Raw genomic sequence first — 26,074 nt, forward strand, 5'->3', positions numbered from 1 at the left:
GGGCTGTATTCTTCTAAATTTGTTCAAACCCCAATAATTACTCAACAAAAATTTAAAAAAAACTTTAAAAAAATTTCAATCGTATTTTAGGCTTCCAAAAAAAACTTTTATGATTATTTTTCTTAAAATTTACTCGAAAAACTGCGTTTTGAACGCATAAATAAGTAATATAACATAAGAATTGTTCATTTTGCATAATTCAGCAGATAAAGTGAACACATCCGAACATAATCCGGACTTTTTTCAATAAAATCCGGCAATCAGAGCGGACCCAACTTTTCCCTAATTTTGAATCAAATATCCGGGTAGAACTGGATTAAACCGGGCAATCTGGCAACCATAGGGTCAAAATTTGAAAAAATAAGCCATCTTTGAAATTCGTCAAAAATACTGTGCTTCGTATTTTGCTAATCAAAAAATGCCAAAATGTGTCAAACTTCGTCAACTTTCCAATCCTCTTTTTGAAATTTATCTACTTGATTTAAAACCATTTTGACAGTTCATTGATTGAAATGTATGGAATTTATGCCACTTTTTAACATTTCTTCTTCTAATATCAGCTACTTGAGGTATAAACTAAAATTTTGTGGACATTCCATTGCTGATCTATAGTTTTTTTCTCCGAAGCATTATTTTTTAATTTTTGCTTAGACTTCGAATAACGTTGAATTGAGTTGCTGTATTTGCATTAGGAATCGGTTGAGATATAAGAGATATTTATAGCGATTTTCAACGAGGAGTGACAAATTAACGCTTGAAATCCCAAATGGGATTTTTTCTAAGATTGCAGGGAGCGTTAAAAATAAATAATACAAAATAAAAGATTTCATGAATTCGAAGAGGTACCCAGTTTTTTTTTCTTAATTTTGAAGAATCTATGTTGCAAATAAAAAATTTGAATTTTTGTTGAACATGTACTGCAGTACTCTAGCAAGAGTAATTTTGTAAATCTGAAGACGAAATCAATCGTTCTTTTCTCATAGAAATAAGAAAAAAAAAAGTACACAAAACATTCAATTTTTTCTCAAATTTTCAACCCGTTATCTCCATCTTCACACTGACGCAATAACAACTCTTCTTGTTCAAAATAGTTACCGAGTTTTTAATTTTACCCCATTCACTTAACGTTGGTGTGTTTTCATCGGTTTTTTTTAGTATTCAACGATGCAAACCGAATTTCCATTTCAATTTTCAATTTGAAACAAATAACGATCCCTGAATCGAAACGATGATTATAGGTCCATTATTTCCCATTTCGCGGATGCAGAGATTCGATTCGATTCCACAGAAGCTGATAATGGTTTGATCACTTTTTGGTGCTTGCGTTTACTTTACACATCGAACCAGCTGATCAATCTACTTCGAGCGGGCAGTGTTCGATGCAGGTAATTGCAGATTTGTAGATTGTTGAAAATTTGCTAATTGCATTTTCGTTTTGCGTTAAAATCAGCCCGTTCGCAGCAAAAATTGCCGATTGATCGGTGCTGATTGGGAATTGTTATTGGAACAAAATAATCCAACGTAAGGATGATTGATTTTTTTTAAGTGACTTTAAATATGTTTGAAAAAAAAAACTAGATTGGAAAAAATAAGCTTAACCTTCTTCACACGTTCATTGGACTGTTGATAAAAAAAAGGCTTTTTCCAGAGGACTTAGAAAATGATGTATTACATTCCTTGAAACGGTATCGAAATTACAATTTTTGACACGGTTTTTTGTAAGGATATCAAGATCTTAGACACCCAAACCTCGTTTTGGAAAACTATCATTCAGTGCGAAGTTGAGTGTTTACCTGTTCCAAGATTTATTTTTTCGTAGAATAAGCTGTTTTTCTATGAGGGTCTCAATTGTGAATTATTTCTACCAACTGATCACGTTTATGGTCGTGTTATTTGTTAAAACACAAAATAAATCTTTGAGAAAAATCCAATCCGATACTCCGAGAACTGGGCAAACGTTGTTCCAGTTCCAGAAAATCTGGACGAACAAAAGCGTACTTCACTCATTCACTGATGTGACATCATTGTCGTTGTTTGTTTGTTGGTTTGTATGTTCGTCCGTATTTGTATGTGTGTTCAGAACACCACTACCACGTTCAGCAATTTGTTTTCTGACTGCAACGCGGGACCATTGCATTTTAACATCACATCACACGAGGCATTCTGAAGGCCATATCGCCATTTCAATTAAATTGAAATTGCCCCATTACAGTGCAAATCTGCGACGACGACGACACCGACAACCACAACATCAGAAGCATCAGAGGCATCAGCATCAGCAAAGACAGCAGCAGCAGCAATTGGGCAATCCAATATTCCCACGCTTCCCCAAACTGTCAACGAGATTTAACTGCGGACGATTGGACCACTTTCCATCAACGGGATCGTTCCGGGAATGAGGACAACAATTCGGAAGTGCCAGTAGGACTCGGACAGCAAAGTTCGAGCGAAAACCGCGGTCCCCAACTTCGGCGCCTCTCCTCCGTTGCTCGCGACGGTAATTATTTTAAAACAAATTTAACGGCTGATAAATTTTTGAGTGAGTTTGCCGCCGATGACGACGATGGCGTCCATCAAGCCGCGACCACCACAACAGCATTCAGTCAGCCGAAAGGCCCGCCCTCCCAGGGGCGGAGACCGAGTAGTAAGGTGGAAAATTTCAATCCGTTGCACAAATCAATCGGCGCCTTCCTCTCCCATGAGCGTCGATCGACGGCGACGACGACGCCACCCCCTAGTCGCAGTTGTTCGCCACCACCGACGACGTCGCGACACCTGCATCAGCAGACGACGCCCGGGACCAAAAATAGTCCCATCGTCACCGGTTACCATCAGGTCAGTTTCACCGATGGGGAGTACATTTTTGGCCCATTCGATGATCGATCCGAGGAATGCCGGCGCTTCGAGGTGTGGTGCAGCAGTGCGGATGCGTACGGTTATCGGCACCGGAAATGCCACCACTTCCGGCCAAATAGCCGGACCGGTTTGCCGGCCGAAGCAGCCGATTGTCGGTGCTGTTCCGAGTGCCGGAGTCAAAGTTCTCGTACGGAGAGCGTCAGTAGCGACGCAACGACACTGGTGGGGCTAGAGCTGTCGCCGAGTAGGGAAGCAGCGGTTAAAACGCCTGAAATGCGACCTGAGATCTCGAATTGGATGGAAGAATTCGAAGCGAGGAAAGCATCGACGGCTGACGACGACGACGCCGCCGATGGTGAAAATGGTAGGTTCTTTTTTCCTCGTTTTCGAACACTAAATACGTACCTACCTACCTACAGTCGTAAAATGGAACGCGACGCTATGTGTGGAATGAATTTTCTGTTTGTGATTTGAACGTGTGATTAAAATTGTTTTATAAGGTTACGAAAAGTAGGTATTATAAAATATAAAAGTGAAAATATTTTTTTTCTTTATGATTCCTTCTCTCCACTTCCTCTATTAGAAAACTTTTATTAATAACACTAGTTTACAGCTTTTTTACTTACTAAGCTGAGGATCAATTTTAATGTAAAATCGAGCGCTGAATCCGAAAATGAAATTGAAAAAGATCTCAGTAGAACAGTTTTTGAGTTATGCTTGAATATGAAATTTTCGAACAATAAAAAAAGTACTTGTACATATATCAAAATATCTCTGACTGCATAACATAAACGTGAAATATATCTTTTGTATATTGAAGGTGAATAAATTTGCTATCGATCATTCATTTTTGCGTATAATCAACAGTTTTGTTGATGTTATTGAAGATGTGATAGAAAAAATATATTAAAATGCATTTTTTTAGAGAAAATTTTGTTTTATCGACAGTTTTCGACTTGATAGTAAAGTTTTAAAAATATGATTTTCTATAGACTAAATTTCAATTTAAAACAAAGATTTAAAGTGGGTATTTATCAAAATTTATTGAAAATTGAAGAAGTTATGGGTATTTTGTTAAAACATTTTTTAATAATTCAAAGAAACGCAGTTTACTAATCTTATTAAATATAGGAGGAATTAAACATGATAAATCTGATTCGCTCTAAACCTTAATTGATCATTAGTTTACCAGAGAGTCTCAAACGTGAAAGGGATTTCAAGGTATTTTGCTGGGGAGAATAAAAAAATACTGGTTTTTCATTTATAACTTTTTTCGACAATAACCTGAACAATTTTAAAAAGTCTAAATTGAGACAGATATTTCACTCGAAGACTGCAACACTATTGAGATTGAAACAAAAAAGTAATTGCGGTCAAAAGATTATATTTAAGCCGAAAACTTCGTATAAAAAGCAATGCGTACAAAGTACTCATTGAGTGTTAGACGACAATTTTCGTCCAAAATACAAATATTCATTAAAAGCAATCAGACAATTTAAAAAAAATTATCAATGAAAAACCATTATTTTTTGCTTCTCTCAAGCAAAATGCCTTAAAATCCCTTTCACGTATGAAACTCAAGCAACCCCTACCCATGGTCAGATCGTTCTGAAATTTGGCATGTGACCTTCTGGTGAGCAAAACATTTATTTTGAATTGTAGCAAGTGAGATTTACCATATTTTATACTTCCTATACCACGGTTCGTTAAATTATTCAAAAATGAAAAAATTACTGTTATGGTAAAATAACCAGAACATCTTCAATTTTCAACCGACTTTGAAAAATAACCACTTAAAATCTTCACAATAATAAATTATATTTTTCAAATGTTGCCTTCGAATCAAAAACGTCTTCTAAACAGAATTTTCACAAAAAAAAATGCGTTTATTATAATTTTTTGTATCATAAAGTCACTTATATCAACAATATTGTTGATGATACGCAAAAATAAAGTTCCAATGATCGATAGCAAATTTATTCACCTTTAATGTGCAGAAAAAAAACTACAAATTGGTGTTAAGCTTTCCAAGATATTTAAACCTGAAGTACTTTTTTAATTTTTGTCAAAATTTCATATTTGGAGCATTACTTAAAAACAGTCTTACTGAGATTTTGTGAATTTCATTTTCGTATTCAGCGCCCGATTTTACATTAAAAATTTGGGTCAGTCGATCAAGTTCACCATTTCTTTTTTAATTTTGTAAACTACTGTAATTAACGTGTCTGCATAAGCATTTTTTTTCCACGGGAAATAATTTTTGTTTCAGTTTTGTATTTTTTAAGGACCATTCTTTGCAAATCATTGAACAAAATGCCGTAGTTCAAGAGCTATGTATTGAAAGAAGAGTCGGTCCAGCAAACTCAAACAGCCGTATAGCTAATCCCGGGATGAATTTCACCAAAAAACTTTCACTGAGGTTTTCAGGGTGTTGAGTTTGAATTTGCTCATTATTTATCTACTGAACTCTTCAGAAATTTGTGCTTAGTAATAAAATGTAGATGCAACTTTTGATTGGAAACCACAGTCATTTTTTTCGTTGAAAACAAGAATATCGCCGTCGACTGAATATGCACGGTATTTGTAACATTCTTCAATTTTTAAAATGTTCTTTAATGTTTTATGGATCAAACGATTATTTTTTTCAAACAATAAAATTCACAATAAAGTTTCAAACATCATATACAGTAAATGTTGTTGTCGTTTTGATATCCAGTTTTTGAAGTGTATTTCCGGGGAACGGAAAGATCTGTAGTACGGTTTTTTGTGTATTTCACGAGATTTTTAAGTTTGAGTGAAAATAAATTCAGAATCAAACTCAAAATGTTTAAATTAATCTATGATTCAGGATAAAACATATAAAATGGAAATGAGAATAAAAAAAAAAACTTCTAATTAGGTATCAGAACTGATATTTTAACTGCCTCAATAGATTGCATTATAATAAATCAAGTTCTGGATCGAAATAATGTTTCTAATGCACAAAATAATCTCATCTTTAATTAACCATCATTAAAAATTAGTAATGAAATTCTAAAGAATTTAATTAAGAAATTCATAAATATTGTTGTTTCAATATGATGCTGTTTTTTCGTGCTTTGGCGATATACACTTAAATCCATTACCAGAACTCATAATACATATTCACAAATAAGGCTAGACAAATAAATTCACATTTTTGCGAGATGCAAAGAATGTGAGAACTGATTTTTACTTATTTACCTATTTACGTATTCGCTGAATTCAAAATTGATTTTTTTCTCTATCAGCGTTTGTTTTCGATATACCTTCTTAAAAGTAGGTAAAAATTTATCTTAAAAAATTGTGCACTTTATTGGTTAAAGTATAAAATATTACCTACAAAAATTAAGGAAACAACGCTTTAACTTAATTTATCTTCAGAAACTTTGAAAAAATTTGACTATTGATTAAAATTTATAGAAGTATTCATTTTGTTTTCTTTTTCCTCCGTAACAAGATTTGTGAAATAATTTCGACCCAAAATGAATCTTGCAAATCTTTTAATCAAAAGTCAAAACGTATTTCAATCTTTAACAAAGTTTCCTGATTTTATTAAATAAGGATTGGATACCTAGCAAACCGGTTTTCAATCATTCATTTAATTTGATAGAACCTAGCCGGAGAGTATGGGACGAAGGTGGTCCTACGCTACGCTCTGGGTCTCTTTCTTTCTTTACGGATGGCTCAAAAATTGGAAATGTTGCTGGGGCGGGTATAACAGGTCCTGGTGTAAACATTTCAATTTCTATGGGTAATTGGGTGACAGTTTTCCAAGCCGAAATCTATGCAATATTAGAATGTGTGAACATTTGTTTGAAAAGGAAGTATAAAAATGCAAACATATGCATTTTTTCAGATAGTCAAGCAGCTCTTAAATCACTTAGGTCCTACACATGCTCCTCAAAATTAGTGTGGGAATGTATCAACTGCCTGGAAAAACTAACTCAAAAAATTCAGTTAATCTTTACTGGGTTCCTGGGCATTGCGGTATAGAGGGCAATGAAAAGGCTGACAGCTTGGCCAGAGAAGGGTCTTCTATTCCGCTTGAGGGACCAGAACCATTTTGCAGTATTTCCAAATGCTATTTTAAATTAGAAATGAAAAATCAAGAAAAAAGTATAATTGCAAACAATTGGAAAAACTCTGTTGTAGGGCAACAGGCTAAAAAATTTATCCAACCAAGTATTAAAAAATCAGAATTAGCTCTTAGCTTATCTAAGAAAGACCTTAAAATATTTACAGGGCTCGTTACAGGTCACTGTGAATGCAGATATCACATGAAAAAAATTGGCAGATTAAACTCTGACGAGTGTCGTTTCTGCAGTATGGAGAAGGAATCGTCAGAGCAACTTCTTTGCGAATGTCCTTCTCTTATATCGAAACGGATTAAAATAATCGGCTGTGGTATATTAGATCCCTCCGAAGTTTTTTCAATTGGTCCTAAAAGGTGAACAGCTTCATAAGAGCGGTTATACCAGATTGGGAAAATGCTAAATCTCAAGATAGGGACACTATCTAATATATGAAAGTGATCTTCCTTGACTTAGCATACATTAAACAGGGGACATATTACAATAGATCAACTAACTGGTCGCAGTGATAGGTACCCAACAAAAAAAAAAAAAAAAACAAAGTTTAAAGGATAAAGTTTCAAGTACCTATAAAATACTAAACCGAATATTTTTTCTTTTGTTATATCACAAAAAGTTTTAAGAGTATTCATGTCTTTCATTTTCCAAAAAGATGTAAAGTAGATTATCAAGACAAAATCTGTATCGTTTTTTTTTCGAAAATTTTCCTCAATGGAGGAATAAATAGATTCAAACTCATTTTTTTTGTTTTTCACGTAGGTTTGTTACTTTATCAGTCAACAATGATTGATTTAACCTAAAACTGATTTATTCTTGATCTTTTAAAAACCAATTCAACCGGCACCAAAAATGTGCCTATGTCTTCATTTTTCTCAGAACTGTCCAGTAGAATTCCAGATAAAAAATATAAGTGAACCATTCCAGCGTCACAACGTTTAAAAAACAATGTTTTTGTATATTGTAGGGTAGAGTGGGGTATCGTGGGCCTTGGGGAAACGTGGGCCACTTTTAATATCTCAGATGTGTGTTGAGATAAAATTTTCCATCCAACTGTCACCGTCGTCGCTTTGCGTGACCATTAGACCGCTGCAAGCTTTGTATGAAAATTTCAAATTCTTAAATTTTTACACCTCCCATAACTTTTTTTGGTTGTTTTTGCTGCCAGAAATGGCAATAAAATTTTTGGAAGCGATCCATCCAGTCCTGAATTAGCGCAACGAGTTTTAATTTTGTATGGAAATTTGTATGGGAAAACAAAATTTTTCATTCATAAATCGCCAGAGATGTTCTGAAAGCTCCAAAAAATAAAACTTTGGATGAAAAATGTTCCTTGATTCTTGCAGTACATTTCATGTGAACAAAGCACAAACCTAAATTGTACCCCAGGAAAGATATTCAATGTTTTATAAAATTTTTGTTTTCAAAATTCATTTTTTTAATTATATCGTTTTTCACTGCTTGTTTGAAAGCTGTATAACAGTATGACGGAAATAAAAAATCTCAAAAAACTGCTTTGCATTGCCAGGTAATTTATTGACATATAAAGCCTTTGCAAAAACATTTCATGCAATTATAAAAAGCTCTAGCAAGCAAAGTCTGCCATTTTTGAATACTTTTCAATGGATTCAGATTTTTTATTTTGTAATGGTTATAACTTTTTTCATTAAATTCATAGCTGCTTGTCAAGTAAGCAAAAAATGAAGCTTAAGAATAGTCAAAACTAAAAATTAAAGACCGACTTCATTTCAAGCTTATTTGAATTTCCTGGATGATTTAATGTGCAAAAATTTCTTCTTCCATACAAATTTCCATACAAAATTGAATCGCGTTGCGCTAACTCAGGAATCAACCAAATCATCTCAAATTTCACAATGATGCTTGGTGACCCAAAAGGCATCGAAAAAACATATGGGAGCAAAAAGTCATTTTTTGCAGCGGTCTAGTGACCATATATTCCTATATGTTGTTGACTGAAATACGCATCATTTGCTTCTTTTATTTATAAAGCTAAAAAAAGTTAGAAAAATTTACTTACATAATTAAAAAAACACCCACTAATTTCATCAATGGGGAACCTAAAGTGCATAACAAAAATATGCTCATACGCTTATGATCTTAGTTTTGTCATGATCTTTCACGTGGAAAAGGAATTTTTGATGAAACATCAATAAGTCACACAAACGCAACTAATTTGCAAATCATAGCTTGTGGGGAATCGTGGGCCACACATCTTGAATCACCTATATTTTTATGTTTTTATACACATTCAGAACTTAACATACGTTTTTCCTATCTGTAAAGTTTTCTTATGCCAAATGAAAAGTTATGAAAAATATTTTGTCCATCCTATATAAGAAATCTTGCCAAAACGTTCGCGAGCCAGGTTTTGGAATCTATGCGATCATCAGGTATCAGGTATCAGAAAAGGGGTAGGCTTAATAGCGACACGTTATCCAAACAAACGGGAAAATTGTGCCTAGCCTTTTTTTTACAGATTTCATCATATACCTGAGAAATCTGAAAACCATAAAAGGATTAGAAAATAAGTCAATATTTAGGGCATAAAGCCGATCCACGTAGGTATTTTGAAGCATTAAAGCTTATAACCACATCGGGTGAAAAATGACTGATTGTTTTTTTTAGTTTAAATTCTTAGAATTAGATACACTTATAACAGGATAGGCGAGAGCACATTAAAGCTTTCTAGCAAATGAAAAACAAGCATATATGAGCTAAAATGAATCATACATTATTGATTCACAACTACAAAATTCAGGAGATTTGAGTTTACAATGATCAGAAAATGTACTAAACAGGATGCTCCAATGAGGGAAAATAAACGATTTTATAATGGCAAAGTTGGCATTTAGCCTATTCACATAGGGATTTCTAAGCAATAAAGCTTTTTTTAAGCACAATATTGGAAATAAGGACTTTTTTTTAAAACTTACTTTGTTAAATTCTTACATACATTAAAAATAAATGTAGTCGGGCAAAAGAGGGACATGCACAAACTAAGTGGAAGGTAAATATAGATACAATAGTACCTCTGAATCATAGCTTAACCATACAGGAGATTCAGAACACAAAGTCTTGTTTTTATATATTTTTATTTAACTGACCAGTTAGCGCTCTGGTTAGACGACTACAATGAGTTTCTATGACGCCAAATTTGAAACAAGCGATATTAACACTGCACGAAGCTGTAGCAGTGGATTCCAAAACCAGGATTGACGTATGATACGAAATATCAGAGTACGATATTAGAGGAGCGTTGACTCTTCTTAACACTATAACCATTCTAAAGCTAAGGGAACATGTGTCAATACAAGAGAAGTGACATACATTAGGTGAAACAGATATGACTGTCGACATGCGATACAATTTTTGATCAAAAACTTGATTTAATAGGGAATTTTATAACCTTTTGGTAACCTGAAAAAATAATATATTTTTTTGAATTTTTTTCCATGGAAACGATATTTGTACGGCTTGAATGATTGAATAACCATGACGCAATTTAAAAAAATGAAATATCTTTACATGGAAGGACATTTACCTCCAAAAAATTCTGTTACCAATCCAAAGATAGAAGGGACTGAACACTTGTCCATTATAAGGAAAATATATTAATTTTGCGCTTGATGTAACAGCTATAACTGATGTAATTTAGATCATATTCTTCTATGATTTCAAATCGGTTAATATTAACAGATAGACAAAAGCAATGAGACCGTGAACGATGCGTTTGCGATTCACATTTGAACACTTGTGAAGAGATTTTATTAAACGGAGTTACTAGGAGAGCAAAGAGATTAGTTAAATGAAAAATCAATCATTGGCAAAACAAGAAAATATGGAAGAATACAGCTTGTGCAAATGCATGTACTACATATGCACTATTGGCATACCCTTCTCGAGAGAAAATACGTACAAAGGTTCAAAAATACAAGCAAGAATTCAAAACTGATTCAGATTCAAAACATTTTCTTGCAAAGTATTGAACTTGAATAACTTCTGAACTCTTCATGCAATAATTGACCTTGACCTATTTTCACCCCCGCCCAGACACATCCTCATTGATTTCCAATAGACAGAAATATGAGATAAACGTATCTGGGAAGTACTGGATAAGTCGCCTCGTACGACATGGACCAGTATCCCAGTGGCAGTATTCTTTAGGCCGCTGCCACACAGCCTATGCGATCATACACAGCTCTCTTTTTTATTTCATCATCTGAAATTGCTTTAAAATAACTAAATGAATTAGGAAATCACAATTTTGGGTCAACTCATAAACTTTGCATGTTATTTGGTCAATTTGGATTTGGTGGCCCACGATTCCCCACCATTTTTCAAAATCCAAAAAATATTGCTTTTTTTCAAACATTCAAAATTTGGGGAAAATAACTTATTAAAAATTAAAAACCAAATATCTTATGATACCTTGAAAATGTAAAAAAAACCATACCATTTTTTATTTTTATATTATCTTTTATAATAAAGAAGTTATGGAACAATGAAAAAAGTGGCCCATGATTCCCCACTATCCCATATGTAAGTTTTACAGGTCATATCTCACATTGAAAAAAATTTACCTTCCGAGGTTAAAAATTAATTCTCTACAATCTGAAATCAAAAGTATTATCAAAGAACAAATAGTTAACAAAATATAAGCAAAAGGAATCGGGACGTCAAAACGCGCCACTTTTTCCACTTTTCAGTTTTTTTACAACTCCGCATTTTTCTGCTCTTCTATTCAATAAAATTTTATGAAAATTTCAGGAAAGTTTCGTTTCAATACAACCAACAAAACGCTGTTTTTGATTTTTTTCAAATTTTGATTTCAATTTATTATAAAGCGATTCAGTTTCGTGACGTCACAACGCGCAATTTTTTTTAACAAAGTTTGGCAAAGCGTTGTGACGTCTCTAAATTTTATGGTCAGCTACATAAAATAAATCAAAGTAAAATCCTAAAATTAATGCTTATTTACTTTAAATCCTTAAAAACTCAAAAATTAATGTGATTTGGTGATGAAATCGATCCATTTATTCCCAAAAAATAAGGGGAATTAATTCTAAAAGGCCCATAATAGCAGATAAGTTTTTCAATACTGCTCACATCAATTTGATTTGAAGTTTTTTTTTGTGCGGTCGTGTGAACATTATTCAGAAAAAACCAATGCTAGGAAATATTTATTCGTAAAAGTGTTGAAATGTGTTTCAGAATCTTTTAATCTTTAATTGCAAAAGAAAGGGAAAATTAATAATAATTTCAAAAGCCTTCGATCTTTTAAATGTTAGTTAATTGACACTAGAGTGCCTAAATCAGCCGACTTATATAAATCTGATAAGTTGCAAGCTAAAATAGATCCTAGGCCAAGCACAAAACCGAGTACCAAATTTGGGGATTGGACCACGGAAATAGATGGCACAACGAGCCTTAAATTGCTATGGAATTATGAAAAATTGGGTCGTTAATCGACGCTTGTATACCCGTTTTTGAACGTTATAGCTGTTTTATGATAACTCTTATCGAAATGTGTTCTCCAGATGAAATCTTGTCAAAATCAAAAACACTCAAATGAAAAAAAAAAATGGTTAATAAAGATTCGAGGTTGATTTTTTTTTCCAAATAACTGCCCCAATTTTGCCAGATTTTTAGTATAAACAGACCGGATTTGCTCGGGCCGGATACGTTCGCGAAAAATTCTGGTAGCCTTACTCTAAACTAATCGCGTAAAATTCTGCAACACAATGCTAAACCCGTAAACAATGAGGATAAAAACAGTTTATTGTATGAATAGGTACCCACCTACACATACGTACATACATATATTATAATACTGAACCCCGCGTTGGTATAACAAGATCAGAAAATTCAATCGAAACCATCCGAATTTCGACAGTTTCAATTTAAGTCTGCCTAATTCGATTTATGGCCGCTGCTTCCAGAGAGACTCGTCAGCAGCTTCAGTAGGTACCTACCTAGTCCCAGTCATGAACTCTGACCATCAGTGCTAACAACGTCGTTCCGTTCCGTTTTTCCATTCCATGTGGTGTTTCCCTGTCTCACAAAAGTAGTAGCAACAGCACCACACTATAAAGACTAATCCTCGCTAATTCGGTTGCAGCCGGAAACGATTCGCCATCCTATCACCAGTGGATCCGTTTCGAGAACGGAAATATCTCTCCTGCTTCTGCCACTCCACGTGCCTCGACGCCATATCCAATGCCGGTGGCCGACGAACCGGAAAACCACGAAATTTTCGACCAATTTGCCGGTGACCTGACCAGCTCTAGGCAGGAAAATGAGCTGCTTTACTCGCAGCAGCAGCATTCGGATTTGGTCGAGAACGTTCCACTGATTGATGCCGTACTCGATGATTTGCAGACATTCTCGAGGACACTCGGTGACAGCCAGGGGCAGCCGGTCGGAAACTCGGATCAATCGGAGGGTTTGGTCAGCGCCACCGCTGGACGTGACGAGGGAAAAATTGTCGAGATAAATGATGATAATTTAATTAATTTATTAGCCGAAGACGAAGAAAGTTGCAAGCCTGCGGGTGAAATTATGGCTCCAGAGAGAACTTTGCCTTGTGAGCCCCTTGGAAGTGAGCCGAGTGCTGGTGCCGGAATGAATTCACAACGGCAAGAAAGTAGTGGTGCCAATGAGAGCTTTCGAGAAGAAAAATGTGACCGGAATGTCAATGAGAATTCTCCACGGGTGCCAATGGGCGAGTATGAGGATTTCCATCCAAATCGTTTCGACGATGACGACGATGACAGTTCCCAAGATGTGCTGGACAATTATTTGCGCCCAAAGCGCAATCGGGAGGACATTTTCACCAACGTTGCCATTTTCAACTGGAATCCATTGGACGTCTATCATCAGCATGGTCTGTTTATGATCGATCCTCGCTTTGCCCTTGCCGACCTTCGTGCTACTGTACCCTCGCCGCCTCAGACTCCTGGTCCAATTGCGCCGAAACCACCGGCCAGGAGCGCCAGTTCTGCTAACGATCCGATGAAGGCCGGCGCCCCCGATTTGGTGAAATTTGAGTCAAAGCACAAGAGAAATGACCCCATCGTGGCTGGTGTTCATATGAATTCTCCATCATCGGCCTCGACCAACAACCAAGATTCCGATTCCGGAGCACCGGCAATGAAAATAACTGATGCTGCCGATCCGTCATTGTCGAACGTGAATTCATTAGCAACCGAAAGCTCTGACAACAGCAGCAGCAGCGTTCGGTTGCTGGAAAGCCATAAAATTCCGAATGACAGCCACCACATCGGAATGGCGTCACCGGTGGACCATTTTTACAACGCAGCTCACGTCGAGTATCCGGTTCCGGTGACGGTGCCGGAGGAGGAAGATGAGGAAGCGGTCCCACTACCTTCGGCCAGGACGGAATGCCATCATCAGTCTTCGTCGTCTACGATGATGAGTCGAGGTGCAGCAGCTTCATCGTCGAGGCAGGAATCTGATTATGATAATGATGACACTATGAAAATCAGAAGAACTTCCACCCCACCCCAAGGGAGGGATAAGTTCTCCCAGGTCCAAGGTATTCTAGTGCAGCAGTCCCCTGCTGTGTTTTATGTTCGAAATGTGTGTGCTAGCAGGTGTGCTTCGTTTGGTGCGTTCGGTTTCTACAATCTTTTATGTAGGTGTTGATGTGTTTGTGGTCTAGCTGGACAGTTCGTGCTAGGAATATGTGTTTATCCTGCCTAACGATATCGGTGCCCTCCCACTGTGATTAAGTATTTGATGACTAAGATGGCGTTAAGTAACTACCTCACAGATAAATAAAGAAGGATTAGATATATCTTTGTGTATTTAGTTTGTAAGTGACTGGAATGTAAATGTTTGATTGCAATAAATGTTAATTTGAAAACAGATCGATCTGAGCATTTATTTGCCATTATCTTAACAGAGTCGTGAGAGTTGATTTATTGTCGTTCGTGTTAATTCTAATTTAACAGAGTTTTGAAAAGTTTTTTAATGTTTTTACAAAAAGGTCTGAAACAAATATTGTTAAACTGATTTTTGTTCATTTAATGTACTATCTGAAAATGTCTTATTTCAATTTACAGGTCCTGATTTTAAGTTGAAATTGATTTTTTTTTTTCAATATGCTAAAATTATACTTCTTAAAACCGCTTGAATAAATAAGTCGGTAAAATTTTTTGCGAGTATATTTTTCCAGTAGGTATTGTAACCGAGCTTCACAAACTTCAGTTTAAAACTTTGGGATGACCAAATCTGATACCAGGAAGAATGAACGAAGAAATATATTTTAGAAAACTGGTAGACTTCGGATCAGTAGGCAGGTGTTCTTATGCCAACTGAGCAATATCACAAGCCCTCTACTGATCTTGAAATATCATTCTAAACAGCAAAAAAAGTTCCACGGAACTAACGTGCAACTCTTTTCGAGCTTCTGAGTTCGTTCTCTAAGTTAAATTCAAACTTTTGGTCACTTGAGTAATTTGCTACTTTTTCTCTCTGGAGCCACCAGTAAAACTACTTTTCGATGAAATAAAGCTTAGTTCATTTAGGAATGTAACGGTTACGAATAAGTGTATCTCAAAAACTATTCGATTGAACGAATAACTTTTTATGGAGGAAATAAAGATAATTTAATGATAATTCATAGAAATTTTTTTTTAAATATTTATGGCTTTTTTAAAAGAATTTTTTTAAATTTATTCTTGGTATCTTCAATTGGCCGGTACACACTTTTTTCGGTCTTGTTATTGATCAGTTTTTATCACTTAGGGGAACTGGGGGTAAGACGCTCACGTTAAGAAGAATATTTTATTACTCGTAAATGAAAAATGCAATCCAGTAAATTCGACAATAGTTTTGAAAAGGGGACTGTTCTTCACCAGAAATATACAAACAGGAATCGTCTTAATCGTTCAATTGTGAAAGGCTTTCTGAAGTATGATTTTCATTTCGTTTGGGGCAAAGTGCGCATATATATGTGTGTACCCAAACGCGCCGTTTAAGTGTTTCAAGTGTTCAATAAGTGTTTATTAATTCAAGGGCCCCGAAAATGTTTGCCAGGTAAAACTTTTTATTACTTCACAGATGGAAAATGTATTGCTACGCGCAGTGCTGCCAGATATACTGACGTTTTTGTGCATAGTTAATACAATCTATATTAAATTTACGAATTTTAAATATACATGTTATGTTTTCCATTTCAACATATAAATTATAAACGAATTTTAAATATACAAGTTATGTTTTCCTTTTCAACATATAAATATCCTTAAAATTTTTGTGATGAAAACTGCATATAAATTTAAACAAATATGAAACATGCTTAAAAATAAACGGACATGGCGCGTTTTGCCCTACCTAGACATGTTAAAAATCGTTAAAAATAACAGAAAAAATAATTGAATAAGGAAATTTTTCGAGGTGTGATGATTGTCAAGACCAATGTTCATCATTGGAACAGATGCCAGGTAAATGTTTAGCTGATAGATGTCGTAACTCCTTATGAGAAAAGTTGAAATATTGGAAGAAAAGCAACCAAAAAAATTTGTTTTCGTTTTTCATCAAATTTACGCAATACAGAAAACTTAGAAGGTCCACCAATGTTTATAAACGAATTGAACATAGAAACAGAAATAGAACCAACTGGCATTTTCAGAAATGTTGAACAATATTTGTTTACTGAAATACTGATTTTTTTGGATAATGCTCTTTTTTTGATAGAAACTTAGGGCAATTTGGTGGATTCAGCTGTTCGCAATTAACAATGTTTGATCATTTTTGTGTTACTAAAAAACGTTTTCATTTAAATGTCTGCCGGAAAAATCTGTCAAAAACGAAGCTAAACCATTATGAGATTAAACTTGAAATATTCGGTTAGTTAAGATCTTAGGTTAACCCATTTTTTTTCTTCTGAGGCGCCAGAGGTGTAAAATTGAATTTGTTGTTAAACGATGAGAATATCAAACGAATCTGTTATCAAACTCTTAAACCTTTGGTAAACTTCGGTTCAGATGGTATTTAAACGGTGTTTTCCGATATTAACTGCAAGCTGGCAAAAAAGTTGATCTCTTCTGTTGCATAAATGAATTTTTTCTTCATTTACACTGAGGTTTTTTTTTACATAGTATTCCGTCTTACGACATAACTTGACGAACATAATTCATTAAATTCACTCGGTTCATAGCAACCGTTCTCCAATTTCTCGGGCACCCCACGTTCGCCAGATCACGCTCCACTTGGTCTAACCACCTCGCTCGTTGCGCCCCCGCTCGTCTTGTTCCTACCGGATTCGTAGCGAACACCTGTTTTGCAGGACAGTCGTCCGGCATTCTCGCAACATGTCCTGCCCAGCGTATCCGGTCAGCCTTCACCACCTTCTGGATACTGGGTTCGCCGTAGAGGCGCGCGAGCTCGTGGTTCATCCTTCGCCTCCACACTCCGTTCTCCTGTACGCCGCCAAAGATGGTTCTTAACACTCGTCGCTCGAATACTCCGAGTGTACGCAGGTCCTGAGGTCACTGAGGTGTATGACTGAAATACTAGGGCGCTCTTGGCTCTCACTCTTACCGTCCAAGTCGCTTACAGCTCGTGTAAACTCGTACGAGTAGAGCACGATCAGCGGAAGAGGATTAAAGTCGAAAGCCGAACTGAAAACAGTGTTGTTTTCTCCCAGATTTTTGTTATTTGTCAGGAGCCGACCAACCATGCATACATACATACATAGTACATATTATTCAAAGAATCATGACCTGTATTTTAGAAGCCTTAAATACGATTTAAAATCTGGATGAAAAAAATCATGTGCTTTCTTCTTGATTTTTACTGAATAATTCCACAATTTTTACCAAATTTTACCGTTAATTGCTCGGATTTTGGTTTGAACATTTTGAAACCGATCGGATTTTGCCAGATTTTTTTATAAAGGTACGTCTGGGAAAAATTCTGGATACCTTACTCATCAATCATAAATTAAGGCTCCCCCAGATGTTCTAGTAGTAAACTAAAATCTTGTTTTTCTACTAACTTTCACAAAAAGGTTTGGAACCTTTTAAAGTAACACAAAGATTTATTTTAAAGTTTTGTTAGTGACACTTCACCATCCTTATGGCATTCATGTCGAAAATAACACAAAGATGATTTCCACAAATTATTCCTCTACAATAATGATTTTAACATTTTTGAAGGTCGAAATAAAAAAAAAAATTTGTAGTATAGATAATAACTTTTTATATTTTTATTTTTTTGTACGGTTTCTCGTCTCACGACATAACCTGATGAATAATATTCCTCCAATTCACTCGATCATGGCAACCGTTTTCCAACTACACGGATATCCCACATTGGTCTAACGGCTTCCCTTGGTCTAACCTAAGGTTGCCAGATTGTCCGGTTTTAACCGTATATTTAATATGATATTTGGAAACAGTCCGGCCTGGCCCGGGTACCTAGATTTCATTGAAAAAAGCCCGGATTTTGCCCGGATTCATTAACTTTATTTGGCAAATCATACAAAAAAATACAAATTCTGTTGTAATTTTTTTTTCTATTTATGCGTCCAAAATAAAAATGTTATGAGTAAGTTTTACAAGAATAATCAATAAAGGCCAAAAATACAATTTTAAATCTGTTGATAAATGAAAAAAAAAATATTTTTTGATTTTTGTTGAGTAATTTTTGGGTTTTAACAAAAAATGCCCAGCTATTGCTCGGCTTTTTTATCGTCATTTTTGAAAAGAAGTGCGAGCATTTTGCCAGGTTTTTCTATAAAATTGCCGGAATTGTCCGGCCCGGCTACGTGCTGAAAAAAATCTGGCAACCTTAGTCTAACCATCTCGCTCGTTGCGCCCCTGATCGTCCTGTTTATACCTGATGATCGCGACTGTAATAAATGTTAAAAGGGGTGTAAAACCGAATTTTCAATCATCAAAGAAGTTGTTTTAACCCATGGAATAAAAATTTCGAAAAAAAATTGTAAATTTGGTTTAATTCAACCCAAGTTTTCACTTTTGAATTACTTAAATAGGATAATTCGAAACACTGAATGGTTGATGAAATTTCAAAAGTGTCTGTTTTTCGAGCTAGTTGTCTATCAGCTTTTTCTACGTTTACTTTCACACATACATTAAACTTGTATTATTTGTATTTTAAGTTAATTCACCCAAAATTTTAGAATAAAACTGTTTTCAATCCACATCCTTACATTTCACTCTTCATAATTTCTCAACTGTGACTGGAACAACTTTCAGATATACTTTAAACAAATTTTGTACAAATCTGTTAGGTAACAAATAAAATATAGCAATTTTCAGCCATGATTAAAAGTCTGGAAATTAAGAGGCAGGTCTGGAATTTCTAGGAGCATCTAAGGGAAAAGTTATGTAAAATTAAAAATTTTTTATGAAATTATTTTGAAGATTTATTAAATTTACCAACCCAAAATGTGCCGGGATAAGACGGAGGCATCCTGACGAAAACATTGAGGTGATCAAATGGTGGAGGCATCATTTAAATGAACACCTGAACGGCGCACACGCAACACAAAAAATTTTTAGTTTTTATTTAATACTAGCTGACCCGGTAAACTTCGTTTTACCTTTTAATCAAAAATCGTTATAAATGTGTTATTTCATTTGCACGTCTCTAACTTCATCGTGCTCGCGTATCGATTTTTATGAAATTCGTAACAAAATTGTAGGGCTTGTGTCCCATTTAAAGTTGATTTTGTATGTGGACCCCCCTTATATAAAAAGTGAAATTCTTGAAACTATTATACAAACCATCTCCAACCTAAAAACCCCTCGGAAATTCCACTTCAATCTGACCGACCGTTTTTACGTGATGGGATTACAATGAAAACGCCTCCGTTTTATATATAAGATGTGAAGAAGAGATAATTAGTCAGTTAAATAGGTTCCAGATGATACGAAATAGTAATACAAAAGAAATGAAGGAATTTGAAAGGACTGCAAGTGGAAATTCAAAGAAACAGCATTCAAAGGAGCAGCATCGATCCCATCATTTCAAAATATCCATGATCTCAGCTGGTTTAAAAAAATTGGTGAGCTCTTTCCATATTATTTGTGTATTTGTGTTATTTTGAAACATTTTCTGTTTATCAATCATATCTGCCAAGTAGGATTTACTATAAACTTAAATATCCCTTCCCATATCCCTTCCCTATTTGAAACAGCATCTTTAAATGTAGGGTTGTATGAGTTCTCTGCACCTGAAAAGTTTATTTAGCTGTTTAGACCATCCCTACATGATTACATTGACTTGACACGGTATCATACTAATCCTCAATAGCAACACTTGAAATGAGTATTGAATCCAGGTAGGGGAAAGGTTTCCTAAATGGGCCTATCGGGTTAAATGACCCTACGGCTGTTTGATGAAATAGCTGACTAGACAGCTTATCTGACCAATGCATTTTGAGGGTGAAACGCTTTGAACATAAGGCAAGAAAGAATTTTATGTATTTACAAACTCAAAAAATTCAAAAAGTCATACAAGGTTTTAATACATTTTGATTTAATATTTCGACTTTTAAAAATTATACGTAAAGAAGCTTAAAACAAAAACTGGATGGTTTTTGTTTCTTACTCAAATGAACTTGAGAAATAAAACATATTTCAGCTATTGTGGAGGTTTAATAATGATTATATAGTGGAATAATAGAGTGTTTTTGTATGCCCCCAACATGTTTGTAAAATGCCTCCATCCTAAAATAACAGGTTAAATAGAATAAATAAATGATTTTTATCATTGAACCTTCAAATCTAAGCTCTGAATAACATCTTGAGAGAGAATTGAAGATCTAAAAACAGATTTGATAAAGTTTTTCTTAATGATGAACTGCCTCCATGGTATGGCAACCCTAACTATTGTTTTATTCCATAAAATTATAATATACATAGATTTTTATAAAACTTCAGCTTTGTCGTATGGAAATTATTACATTCTAGCAGTTTCAATGAAATTATACGGAAATATTGCCCAAAAAACAGAAATTTTGGTCAAAACATAAATAGGCGCATTTAGCCTGCACGGTTTGAAGTTCGGCATTTTAGACAACACTTATAATAAAATCGTTTTCTTGGAAACAGAAGAAAACTTCAACATAAAAATTACTCCAATGTATAGAAAACAGATGCCTGCACACGTGTATATAGTTTTTGTACACATATTCGATGTGATATTTGATTAAATCAGTGTTCTGGTGTTACAAAGAAAACGCCTCCATTTTTATATATAAAGATTTTTTCTAGAACACGATTTAGAAATTTGGTATATTAGAAATAGTTTTTCGAGAAGTAGAATACACCTGATTACACAATTTTTTTGAATTTGTCATATACATTTTTCAACTATAAAAGCAAATATATGAAAAAAATATCCAAAATAATGCTCTTTTTCAATGTAATACCACTTTAAATGATCGGCCGAGTTCGTATAATTTTCTACGTGAGTTTGATAGGTCAAGTTTACCATTGATATAATGTCGGGATTCGACCAGACCAAACTAAACGCCATCAGCATTTTTTCGAGTCCCTTGAACTAATGTTCACTCACATATTTTAATCTAAAGACAAAATCTTTAGTTTATGAACCAGAATCTATAGTTTATAATCCAAGAAATTTATTTCAGTCAATCATATTCGTTTATTCGACCTGGAATATGAATGGTCTTCTGCAAATACTTTAAATTCGAAGAAATTTTTTGCAGTTTAAAAAGAAAATGCTCATAATAGATAATTAGTTTGCAATAAAACTATGCAAAACTAATGTTAAATTTATATATAAATGATAAAGCAATATCTTAATCAATAAAACTCACTCAAAAAATAATATCAAATCAGCCGAACTCTTAGAGTTAATTTTCACTGGAAAATGGCAGTTTTTAGGATTTTTAATAAAATGAATATCTCCTTCGTTGTTGAAATATGTATTTGACATTTATTGAGTTATTTATTATAAAATCAACAAATCATATATCGAGAAGAGAAGAATTCTTCTCCGAAATACATCCCTCGAGTCGTCAAAATCAAAATACTCTGAGAAGCGATTGAAAGTCTTAATGACGCCAGTTATTGCAGCCTTGGCCCCGTCATTGCTCAGTCTAAAAGGATCGAAAAACTGATGATCCCGATTCCTCAAACCTCGAGGTTGGACGCTAAATGGAAGAACTTCCAAAAATGGGTTGATTATTGATGAAAGCAGATTAGCGAAGGATGACGCACGAGTAGCGGTCCTGCGAGCTTGCAACGTGTCGATGTCGATCAGGCGGCAGCGGCTTTCGCAGCTGGGAGGTCTAAAATGGTCTAACCAGTTTAAATGTCGAAGAGCATACTTAAAAAAACATCGTTGGATGACATCGATGCGATCAGAACTGTTTTGATAATGTGGGCACCAAACAGCAGAATCATATTCAAGGATCGGTCAAACCAAGCTACAGTAAAGACTCTTCAGGCAGTAGATGTCCCTAAGGTCCTTCGTCATGCGGAAAAGAAGACCTTGGCTTCTAAAGTTGTAACGTATTTTTTTCAGTCGCACGCCAAGAATCGCACCAAGATCACTCAGGTGTCCAGCTCGAGAGATTGCATCGTTTCCAAGGAAATAAACGGCTGAGAACGGGCGTCATTTGCGAGTAAATGATATTACTGCGCATTTACTACGGTTTAAAGTTAGGCGATTGGCATCACACCAGGAGTCAAAGAGGTTAAACAGGTTCTGCAGGAAGTTCACATTTTCGGGGCCAAACGCTAATTTTGATCCATCGAGAAGTTGCAGCACCTCTTTGAAATAGATCAGAAATACTATTGGCCCTAAATGACTTCTCTGAGGCAAGTTACTGAAAAACAATAACCCGTGCGGACTGTTGATTTACGTCCAGTTAAGTAACTGTGGAACCAGCAAAGAAGAGATCCACAAAATCCCAAACGTTCGAGCTTTCCGATGTCAATATCAGGGTTCACCTGGTCGAATGCGGCAGACGGATCGGTATAGATCGACGTCAGTTTGAGATTTCTTTGCAAAACTTTCATGCACAAACGAGGTGAAGGTCAATAGTCAGTAGTTGTAGTTGAGCGTTGTGGCATAAATCTTGCTAGTCGTTGGAGAAGCTATGCTTGCAGAATAGAAAAAGGGATCCAAAACCCCTATACGAAAAGTTTGGCTATAGCACAGAAAGCTGAAATTCCACGGTAATTATTGAACTCTCCCCTATCTCCCTTTTTTGAACCGGGAACATGTAAGCTTCCTTCCACAGTGAAGGGAAGATGGCCTGGTCAAGCGAAGCTTGGTCTGACAGAAGTCAGCAAAAAAAGGCATTAAACGGCTTCAGGAAGGTAGCTGGTATCCCATCCGGGCCCGTAGAGAAAGAGTTTTTTAGCGTGGTGGCTGCTTTAGAAATGGTAGACTGGAAAAACGCTCCTGCCTGATAGCATAATTCAGTTGTTCGTCGGTAATTGAAGATGTATCAAATATGCTCGAGAATTTATTTACGAAGAGATCGCAGATTCTGGAGTCAGAGTTCGCCATCATGCCATCCAGAAACATACAGGACGGTGTTCCAAGTACATTCCGCTGATTCCTGACTTGATTCCAGAAGGATTTTGGGCTAGTCTTGAGGTTTCGCTGAATTCGACTAAGATGGTTTTGATAGCAACGTTGACTGGTTTTTTTCTTCCCTGGTATGCGGAGATTTGTGCTTGTTGTGATTTCGAAGGCCACGCCTGTTTGTCGCTTTCAGTTGTCGTAAAGCTGCTGTAGCCCATGAAGTCTGAGAATTAGCATTGGCGGTGCGTTTCGGCACATGACGGTCGATTACGTAGTTGAGGATGTGCGAGAAAGTTTCAACTGCAGCATTAGGGTTTGCTAGTTCGAGCTCGGATTCCCAGTCTATGGTGGCCAGTTCGCAAAAAATGACATCAAAAGCGGCGATCTTGTAGTCCAAGTAGAAGAGTGTGAGTTTATCAGCGGGGGTACACAAACTAAAGATATCGAATGTAACCAGTAATTGGCGAAGCAAAGATCAAGCATCCGGCTCAACACTGTTGATCTGACATAAAGGTGCTGTAGACTCGAAAACAACTTAACTGATTTTCGTGAAACTTGACAGGTTGGGGTATTGGAGGCCAGGAGAGGTTCCTATGTATCATGGTTTTAAACCCATCTCCCTCACAAGAAGGGATGAAGAGTTCTCCCGAACATAAGATAAATTCGTGCAGAACTCAAGAACCGATCAAGCAAATGGTACCAAACTTAGCATTGGAAGATATTTGGGCTCGACAAATGTTTCTATGATTATTTAAGACTCCTTCTTTTTCCAGTAGGAAGATAAGAAGGGGAAGGATAAATGTTTTTATATTTATGTAAGGTGAGACCCCTCTATCTTTCCAATGCAATGGGGGAAAAAAAGCAGAGGGAGTTTCTTTACATTTTTTTGTATAACTGAAAACCAAATATAGCTTATGGAACAAATTTGGCATGGGAGAGTATTAGAGAACGATAAATATTTCCCGGAATCTTTGGTCTCCCTACCATTGATTGAAAAAATAGGGGAGAGAGAGGCTCCTATACATTTTGTTTGCACAACTCCAACACTTATCTAAGAAACAGAATTAAATTTCACATCTAACGGGATTAGGGCTCGAGCAATGGTTATATTATTACACAATCCTTCATCCAGTGAGTCCATAGGAAAAGGCCCTAACACAATTTTGTTGACATAACTTGAGAATTTATCAAGCGAATGGAATTAAGTTTGATATGTGGTGGTATTTGAGTATAAGCTGTGATCCAAAGATTGTTATAAACCCTTCCGCCTTGCAGAAAGGACGGAGGAAGGATATATACAATTTGTTATCAACCAATAGAACACAATTTGATATGAAAGGATTTTTTAATACAAAAAATGGGTATGGTTATTAGAAACGCCTTCTATCTTCAAGAAGTGGGGAATATGAAAGAGAAAGATAGAGAGGGCTCCAACACAACTTTTGTGCAAAAATATATCATCAACGCGCTTATCAACCTTTTATAAAAGGGATAAATATTTTCAAAAATTGTAGTTCCTGTTTTTTACAAGTGCTGTAATTATCTGGAAAAGTAAAATGTAGGAATAGAATTTAAAATATTTTAGTCTTAATAGAAGTTTGATGTGGGCATTTTTAACATCAAAACATTTTTCCCAGTGAACGTACCTTCCTCCTTCAACTTATGATCGGCAACGGGCGACATGAATGTGCTTAAACTTGCAAAGTTTTCCCCCGAAGCGATGGGAGCCTCCGCTCTTGTCGTAGGTCGTAAACAAGATTGCTCTGCGGTCTCCACGGGCACTGACTGGGCTTTAAAAATAACGTTCAGCTCAGGGTTGCCATAACCGTGTGGTTTTGCAGTTAGAAACTACCAGTTAGTTCTACTTATACACATATAGCAGAAGGGGAAGGAGATTTCGAGGAGGAACATTCGCCGAGAAAGCTGGGTCACATACCCACCTAGAAGCCCGCCCTTTCTCGGTATTTTGAATTCCTGTGTCCCATTTCGTGTGTCCTGTTGTCCAAACCTTATGCGCCTCGCTTCAAGCGAAAGTCTTGCCAAAGAAGGTAATAATAATACGTATTTATTTATTATAAAACCGATTTAGATAAGGAGGGCAAATTGCACGACAACTACATAATGGCGTTGGTTTTTGTGTGTGTATGTTTTGGGGCAGCAAACAAGGCCTTTCAACGCAAGCTTGAGTTGGGTATGGCTAAGGGAAAATTGCTCCCCAAATCGGCTGGAACATTAGATGTGATTTGATGTGCTAGGAAAAAGGGGGAAAAACATTTCTGGGTGCATTCGAACGAAGGGGTTTCTACGAAAAATGCGAGTTATTGGGATGCTAGATGATTTCGTGGAAAAGGGGTACACCTTGTTAGGAATTACGATCTTGTTGTTTTTAAAATAATAAGGAAGGAAATGACAACATCATCCTAACATACAAAACATTTCCATTTCTATGCTGACCATATCTTCAATTCATCTTTTTTTATATTTCAAACATAAATTTGGATTATTTTTATATAAGCTCTAAAGATTATTAT

The 26,074-nt window shown here is 35.6% G+C and overlaps 1 protein-coding gene across 1 annotated transcript in view; it reads left to right on the forward strand.

Annotated features, from left to right (window-relative positions):
* LOC129750708 (uncharacterized) overlaps positions 1-26,074 on the forward strand; it is a 284,287-nt gene that overhangs the window by 37,814 nt on the left and 220,399 nt on the right. The window contains exons 4-5 of the mRNA XM_055745710.1: positions 2,213-3,220; positions 13,105-14,541. Coding sequence (XP_055601685.1) covers positions 2,213-3,220; positions 13,105-14,541 — 2,445 coding nt within the window. The remainder of the gene's footprint in view (positions 1-2,212; positions 3,221-13,104; positions 14,542-26,074) is intronic.

Source organism: Uranotaenia lowii, chromosome 3, assembly GCF_029784155.1.
Source record: "Uranotaenia lowii strain MFRU-FL chromosome 3, ASM2978415v1, whole genome shotgun sequence".
Lineage (NCBI taxonomy): Eukaryota > Metazoa > Arthropoda > Insecta > Diptera > Culicidae > Uranotaenia > Uranotaenia lowii.